The sequence below is a fragment of the Poecilia reticulata genome, linkage group LG10 (genome assembly GCF_000633615.1).
Source record: "Poecilia reticulata strain Guanapo linkage group LG10, Guppy_female_1.0+MT, whole genome shotgun sequence".
Classification (NCBI taxonomy): domain Eukaryota; kingdom Metazoa; phylum Chordata; class Actinopteri; order Cyprinodontiformes; family Poeciliidae; genus Poecilia; species Poecilia reticulata.
In genome coordinates, this window is record NC_024340.1 from 13398305 (window position 1) to 13406969 (window position 8665).

Genomic DNA, 8665 nt, shown 5'->3' on the forward strand with positions numbered 1-8665 from the left:
CATGACGCAAACACGTTTTCTAAAGACGTCACGACGTACCACATTACAATTAAACGTAAAATGAATCCGCGGCGGAATAAAACTCGACTTTTGGAAAGTAACAGGAGGAAAACTTGTTCGTAACAGCGCTTCGTTCGGCGGAAGGTTAGTGAAATTTAACATTAACATTTTCCTCTCTGAATTACGTCCGGTCACGTTAACTTACGTAAGTTGATTAAAGTTTCCTTCCATGTCCACGTTGACAATTTGTTTACAATGGTGCTCATTCATAGGACTCTGGTAGATGACTAAACGAGAAAGAAAGGGACCCAAACGATGATATATCGATGTATTCAATGAAGTTGTTGAGACTGCTGGTGTAAATTTCGGCAACTTCCAAGTGGCAGTATATAAACATACTATAGACTAAGCACCAACACCATTGCTCTGCTTTTAACATTTTGAAAATGCGAACTTTTACCTTGCTTGCCGAAGAAAGTATACAATATAATTTTTAACTACCAATAGTAATCTTTTATTCAGTGACATTTATGAGTTATAACTACACAGGAACGATAACCATGTTTATTGTCATTTTCCTCATTCTTTGTCCTGACTTTGGTCCGTATATTCGCCATTTAAACACTGAAAGTTTGTGCCAGGTTTTCTTGGCGTGTCGCTTTATGTGTAACCTGAACTGTAAGCATACGCAGCATATCTCATACGCATAAAAGAAACATGCTTTTAGGTATGGACAAAATGTGAAGTCATGCTAGAGGGACTTCCGTGCTTTTCTGCTGCACGGTGACTGTTATAAGGTTTAAGTTTAGATGAATTGCAAAATACATTTATTAAACATGATATTAGGATAAAAGTCTATTCTGATGCTATTATGGCAATGATAAGTACTATGACAAGAATTAAATGTGGCGGAGGCAGTGTGATACTTTGCATACTTCTACTAGGAAGTATACTATTATGACCCTCTATCATGATAATGCTACAAGCTGAAAGCTTTATAATCCACTTAGCTTCAAAGAAAAAAAAAAGTTTCAGGAATTGTTTGAGGAGCACAACATCATCTTTGAGGTGCTAACTTGTATTTCCAGTTCCCCAAATCTCTAAAGACGCATCTTGTGAGAAGTGCTGGACAAAAGTCTAATCTTCTTAAAGAAACTGCTAACATCCTGTTGCCACAGCACACCTTTTGTGGTCTAGTATGTATGGACTAGACTTGCTTTCCCAGCAATAGGGTGACCAAAACACAGTATTAGGCAGGTGGTCATAATATCTGATTGGTTGTAATGTTTATTTGATCACTGAACATTCTCACTGCAGGAACTAAAGCTCAACATGCTAGATGGGGGCGACTGTTGCACAGCTGTGGAGGCTGACCCACAGCAGCCACTGATCCTGGAAAGAGCTGAGGAGGAACCTGAGAAGAAATGGCATACTGTTGTGTCAGATCGGGCGAAGAAGCACTGCTCATGCTCCCCGGAGAAGGCGAAATCCAAAATACTGAGCTTTGTCCCAATTCTGCAGTGGCTGCCCCGCTACAAGCTAAAGGACTGGATTCTGGGTGATATTATGTCAGGACTTATAGTGGGAATCCTACTGGTTCCTCAGTCCATTGCCTACTCCTTACTGGCTGGTCAAGATCCTATATATGGTCTATACACTTCCTTCTTCTCATCTATCATTTATGCTATCCTGGGTTCCTCCAGACACATCTCAGTGGGGATATTTGGAGTGCTCTGCCTGCTTGTGGGTCAGGTTGTGGACAGAGAGTTGGCTGTTGCAGGATACCTCCCAGAAAGCAGCTTTGGCAGTAACAACAGTGATGCCTTGTTGGCTGGCCTGGGGAACAGCAGTAATGTAGAGTGTGATAGGAGCTGCTATGCTATCACAGTGGGAGCAACAGTCACCTTCACTGCTGGCATTTACCAGGTAAATTTAATATCTCACAGTTGTCCATGAAAATAAAGGTAGTTGTTAATGTGAAATTAGACATATTTTACCATATAGTTTTTAGTAAATCTTTACATTTTTAAACATTTTATTAAAGTCAAACATCAGTTACTGCTTTACTTTTTAACTTGCCTGCTTTTTAATTTCTTTCTCTCAGGTTCTGATGGGCCTTTTGCAGGTGGGCTTTGTCTCCGTCTACCTATCGGACTCCCTCCTCAGTGGCTTTGCAACAGGGGCCTCCCTGACCATCCTCACGTCCCAGATAAAGTACCTTCTGGGGCTGAATGTCCCCCGGGCACAGGGCTGGTTCACTCTGTTCAAGACCTGGTATAGTCTGCTCACCAACATGGCAGAAACCAATATCTGTGATCTAATCACAAGCCTGGTTTGCCTGGCAGTCCTGATTCCAGCAAAGGAACTGAATGATCGCTTTAAATCCAAGCTAAAGGTAAAAATACAAAGAGTTAAATTTGTATTTCTATTTGCATGTCTTAGACTGCTTAATCACTGAGAGAAATCCATACTCTTTTCTCCATAGTGAAGTAAAATTTGCGATTCTGTCTGGGTTATGGTACACAAGCTACTCTCTTCTGCTATTTTCTTACATAATTAATGTGCTTATTGATATACTGCATGTTTCAGGTGCATGCTAATCTCAAAATGTATTATAAGGAAGCATAAACGGCTTGAAAAAATGGCAAAAAAAATTCAAAGAATGTTAACCCTACAATTGTGCATTCAGGAAAACATGAAAGTCATCCAAATGGATAATCAGACAGTATCGTGTCTATGAGGCACCGCATAAATAATGTTACATCTTATGCACTGGGATTGCCACTTGGTGGTGCATATGGATCACTATCAGTGGCAACCAGGCATGGCCTTCAGGATACAAGGCACAGCGAACCCATAAATAAACAACAGTAAAATGAAAATGATTTTTTTGCCATTTCTTTAAATAATCAGAAAAGTTAATGTTGCTGGTAAGAAGCTTTCAGGGACACTGAAAAAGTCATCATTACAATGTTATAAAATGATGATGGATGATTATTTTTCCCCTTTTCAATATGGCAGAAATGTAAAAATATATATATTGTCTAAAAAGTTCTTCAATATGCAGTTTATTATCAGTCCCTCAGTTAGCAACTTTCCTATACAAATTCACTTGGTTTGCATTAATTTTGAAGTCTTGTGTTCAGTTTCTTTTTCTTGTTGATTCTCCAATTCACAGATTGGGACTTGGTTTGTGACGATAGAGGTGTTGATGTGACGGTCGAATTGTAGAAACTGGGTTGTCTATGTCGGTGTGTTTGTGCTATGAGCTTTCAGTTAGGAGCTTGAGTTGGTTGTGTTCCTGTGATGTTAGTTTATCTCAGATATGCTGCAATATTAAGTGCTTAACTTTGCCCAGTTAAGTCCTGGTTTATCTACAGCTTCAAATGTTTGCAGTTACAACAGGAACCTGTCTGGACAACCCTCTGTTCCCCATGCGTCCTGTATCTGCTGTATGCTACTACTGTTACGATGACGGGTAGCTATAATAGACAGTAAATATGATCTTGGCACTGAGAATTAAACTATGCAGACTGATCTAGATGCTCAGTGCTTTGGAAACTACATTTTTGTACTGACCTGACAATGTTTAACTCACTGAAAGTTTTCAGTGAGTTGTTCAGTTCCTTGGGTGCAATTTCTGCCCAAGTTATTGCTTCATTGACTATGACATTTCTTTTATTATGCCATCAATATTTTGGTTGATGCTTAGCATACACATCCTGAGAAACAAGTTTAGTGATTCAAGATGCACCTAAACACTAAACATGTTTGAAAAAGATTTATAGTAAGCATGATTCCAGGTTCAAAGCATATAAACAAAGCCACACATATGACTGGCTCTAAATGTCAACTTTTTAATTTGATTATCGTTTTACACCAGATTTATTTTACTCATTTTTCTCTTTCCCAGGCTCCAATACCATTTGAGCTGTTTGTGGTTGTAATCGCAACCCTTGCCTCTCACTTCGGTCACTTCAACAGTAAATATGGTTCTGGAGTGGCTGGAGTCATCCCTACAGGCTTCCCCCCTCCCCAGCTGCCAGCATGGACGCTCATCCCCAATGTGGCCGTGGACGCCTTTTCCATCGCCATCGTGGGATTCGCCATCACCGTCTCCTTATCTGAGATGTTCGCCAAGAAGCACGGCTACACGGTGGATGCCAACCAGGAAATGTATGCCATTGGCTTCTGCAACATCCTGCCTTCTTTCTTCCGGTGCTTCACGACCAGCGCTGCTTTGACGAAAACCCTCGTCAAGGAGTCGACGGGGTGTCAAACGCAGATGTCGGGCCTGGTCACGGCTGTTATTATGCTGTTGGTTCTCCTGGTTATTGCTCCTCTCTTTTACTCCCTTCAAAAGTAAGTGTGTCGGAATTTCTAGATACATTAAACTTTTCTAGTTAATGTGATTTATTGTTTTTACATGTGGGTATCATATTTCACCTAAAAATTATGATCCTTGCAATCAAGGTAACATTAAGCATTCATTTGTCTGGAAAATATTTGTTGAGCAACATTGCAGCTTAGGAAAAGGTAAAATTTCTTCTATTTTTTTGTGTTCTCTCCATAGAGTGAAAATGCTTTGGTTGCTTTTAATCAAATTATTAGATTCCCCTAACAACATATTTTAAAAAAATACACACACTACAGGCACAGAGTATAAAACTTTAACATGACATAGTCATTTAAAACATTCCCAGTGTTTCAGGAAGCAGGAGGTTTACAATAGGATCTGCTTGTGTTTACATTTTGAAAAGAGGTTTCAAAGGTAGACTTTGACAAATACGGATAACCTCTGGTTATAGTTCCGATCCCATGTTGACTCGCCTGCTTCTCAGTCAGCAGGAGCTCTGCTCAGTACAAACCCCGGATACAGATGTTTTAACATAGCCATTCATTTACAACAATAAACAGGCAGTAAAATAAAGGAAAGTAGAAGCAAACCATCAATGAATACAAATTAACTCTCGCATAAGGAGTCACCCTGCATTAGTTTGCACACATATTTTGTCATGTTACAACCTTCGCCGTGCTTTTATGATTAACCAACACATTTTCTTGTAAGTAAAAATTAGAAATATGCGGCATGCAGCCACATACTTATCCAATTTTTAAACAACCATCTATTTAAGCAATTATCTTTTCTACAACTGTTATAAAATGAAAGGATGAAATGGCAAAACGTGCCCCTAAAATGGGGATACGAATCAGTGAAGACTGAGCTCGCTTGAAACTGGACAGCAGTTTGACACCCCACACGTGTCTTCATGTGGTTGCCCGATCTTTTGCAATTGGCACGTTTCATGCCTTTCCTCTTTCTCACACTGACTGGCTCACTTTGCACTTCAAACCCCCCTTGAAATTTGGCAACCCTGGTTAATGCACTCTGAGGTGAGCTGCTAAGGAGAGATATTCTGCTTAGTTCCGCTAGCAACTGCAATTTTTATCTTTAGTAGCAGATGAGCCAAACGACTCTGAGGTTTATTTTTCTTCCTTATTCTGTCCAATGAAAACTGTTTAACATGAGGTTTTTCTCTCTTCTGCATCATACAGATGTGTTTTAGCAGTTATCATCGTGGTGAACCTACGTGGTGCTCTAAGAAAGTTCAGAGAAGTTCCCCGGATGTGGCGCGTCAACAAAATCGATGCCTCAATCTGGCTGATCACCATGGCAACATCAGCGCTGGTCAACACAGAGCTCGGCCTCCTGGTTGGTGTTTTGGTGTCGGCCTTCTTTGTCCTCGGCCGGACCCAGCAAGCCCAGGTCCTGGAGCTGGGCCGCGCTGCCTCCAGGGAGCACTATGAGAACGTTTCATCCTACCGTGGCCTTCAGACACATTTTGGAGTGGCTGTGTTCAGATACGGCGCTCCGATCTACTATGCCAACCAGAGCTTGTTCAAAAAATCTCTATACAAATGTGCAAACCTTAATCCTGTGAAGGAGAAGGCTCAGCGTTTGAAATTTGAAAAGAGCAAAAAGCAGAAAGACACTGAAGAGGGAGCAAAGGGGATGTCTGAAGTTAAACAAAACAGGGAGAGTGAGGCTTCTTCATCCGTAATATTGATGCTGGACGAAAAATCTTCCAGAAGCGTACGCAGCTTGGTAATCGACTGCAGCGGCATCTTGTTTTTGGACACGGCAGGAGTGAACGCTCTGAAAGAGGTCCGCAAAGATTACAGAGAACTTGCGGTTGAAGTGGTCTTGGCCCAGTGTAATACTTCAGTACTGGACTCTCTGGAAAGAGGCGGTTACTATGACAGCAAAAAAGATGGCGAGGTAGGAAAAAACAACATGATATTCTTCACCATCGCGGATGCTGTCAGCTACGTCCAAAACCTAAATGTGCCAAATGGAGATTGTGATAACAATTCCTGAAGATGCAATAATCCATCCAAACGTCTGTGTTGGCATGTGTGTGATATACATCCAGCACACAGCTGAACAGCAGCTCTCTGCCACCAACATGCCTTATAATTCTGCTGCTGCTGCTGATGGAGGATGGTGTTACAGGTGTAGATCAGAATTATTTATTTTACCTTCAGGGGTCAAATCGAACTTAGAGAAGAGTTACTGGAAACCTTAGTTATGATGTTACAATATAATCTTATTTTTCTATTTCGAAAGCAAATACACTCAAATAAAGTGTACGCATTTTCCCTCCAACAGTTGGGAGAGGTCTAAAATTTATATTTATGTATTTTTATTTTGCTACGTCTGTCATGAAAATCTTTTCAACCTTATTTTTATTCTACCTATTTTAAATCTAGTAGTAATTTTTTTCACATGAAATAGTTTTTTTTTTGAGTGTTTCAAAATTGTTTCTAAATTTGACAGTTGATGCAAAGATAATAAAAAACCCCAGAGGAAGATGGACATAAGTAAATGAAATTGCATCATCACTGCCTTCCTCTTTATTAAAGAAAACATGCTTTGTACAAGAAACCTTCCTTATTAGTTGTCCTTCCAGTCAAACTACTTTTTGCCTTCATGAATAGAAAAGTGACGATACTAACAGGATGTTTACTTTTGTCTACTGAGGAACAAAGTTTAACTTAATCTCAGAAGCCAATCCGTATTACAAATTCTTCATAGTTTTTGTAGCAATCCTTGTTTTATTTTTAGACGATGGTTTCATCAGACATCTTTTCCACATTATGAAGCCATAATTCATGTCTGAGAACTCCCGTTTTATTCATCACATCATTGCGCTTTTGTATTTGTCTATTATGGCAAATGCTTCAAAGCATTCCTGATCAGAAATACTGTGTCCTTGACCTCATTATCTCAAAAGACCTCAGTAATGCAGCCATCTAAAAATAAATGTAGGAAGTTTGGTGTTTATAAATGCTCTATTTTTGTTTTTTACAGGATTTTTATCCCCATTGAATAAATGCTCATAAATTAAAGGTAAATGTTTTATACTACTGGTGAAAAGGAATTTAATTTAAGGCGTCTTGCACAATTTTTATTATGGAGGCCATAAAACTTATAGTCACCATATGTTTTATGTCACTAGCAATAATGTCACTTAATAGCAATAATTTAACAATATAGTCAGGTAGTCAAACATTTAAGCATGTTATAACATTATTACATTTCAGGTTGGAGATGAAGGCTTGATTTTTGTTAGACTAGAGTAGGCTCTTGAGTAAGCTTTGAGTTTTAATTCAATATTTGAATTAAAACTCAAATATTGCTTTAAACCTAAACTGGTTTTCAAACGGTAACATTTGGTGGTGTAAATCTACCACAAAACGGCTGACAACTGTTGAATTTGATCATAGTTTTAAATATATTTATTAATACTTTGCTGAAACCAAGAGACGAAAAAGTAGAGCCAACAGCAAAAGTAAGTTTTTGAGGTGTCCAAACACTGCTGAACAGGTCTTACTGTAACATGTAAAATATGCAGAGCAGGTTGGTTGTAGTGAAGTGAATGCTATGTACTCCTCTGAGTTTTGTGGTAAGTCGTCATGGTTTCAGTTCAAAAATTGGATCAGTCAGCAAGATGAAGGGTGAATATACATTACTGTAGGTCATCAGAATGAAAAGCAGAGCAGTTATGCAATCGTAAATGAAACGTTTAGGAAGTCGCTGTATAAATAGTTTTCTTATGCGCTGTAGCACAGGACCTGGGAATAAAATGGAGGAAGAAAAATTACTTCAGGTTTATTCTCACCAGAACAAGTAAGGAAACATTATTGCTAAGATATTATTTATNTATATATATATACACACACGTACAGAAAATGGATGTCTGTAAAGGCTGTATGCACATTGTTTAGATGTGACTGTTCACATTCCATTGGAACTTGATTGTGGGTGTGGGGGCTGTAAATAAATGTGGACTCACCAGTTTTACTTGTTTTGTTACAATTATCAATTATAGGACTTTTCCTGCTGAATTATACTGAAGAGACTTTTGTGCTTTTGCTAAAAAAAAAAAATCCGTTAGGTAACTGAGACGTGATTTTTGTGTGTGTGTGTGTGTGTGTGTGTGTGTGTGTGCTTCTAAGACCATCATCTATAAATCAAAGTATCTATGCAAAAATCCATATTACAGCCTTCTCTTGTGTATAGTTTTGTTGTTTTTAATATGAGTAAATCCTTGAACCAAAAGAAGAGCACAATTATTTTTATTGCTTTAAGGCTCAGGTTTAT

General features: G+C 38.9%; 1 protein-coding gene across 1 annotated transcript; it reads left to right on the forward strand.

Annotated features, from left to right (window-relative positions):
* Positions 1-44: 44 nt before the first annotated feature.
* Positions 45-8231, forward strand: slc26a2 (solute carrier family 26 member 2). The gene is made up of 5 exons (XM_008420853.1): positions 45-144; positions 1318-1926; positions 2105-2395; positions 3914-4362; positions 5557-8231. Exons 2-5 carry the CDS (start codon positions 1333-1335, stop codon positions 6377-6379), a joined length of 2157 nt encoding a protein of 718 aa, XP_008419075.1. The 5' UTR covers positions 45-144; positions 1318-1332; the 3' UTR covers positions 6380-8231.
* Positions 8232-8665: the final 434 nt, after the last annotated feature.

Coding starts and splice junctions, on each gene's coding strand:
- slc26a2 (XM_008420853.1), top strand. CDS start 1,333: ATGCTAGATGGGGGCGACTGTTGCACAGCTGTGGAGGCTGACCCACAG. Junction 1,927..2,104: donor TCACTGCTGGCATTTACCAG/GTAAATTTAATA, acceptor TCTTTCTCTCAG/GTTCTGATGGGCCTTTTGCA. Junction 2,396..3,913: donor GCTTTAAATCCAAGCTAAAG/GTAAAAATACAA, acceptor TCTCTTTCCCAG/GCTCCAATACCATTTGAGCT.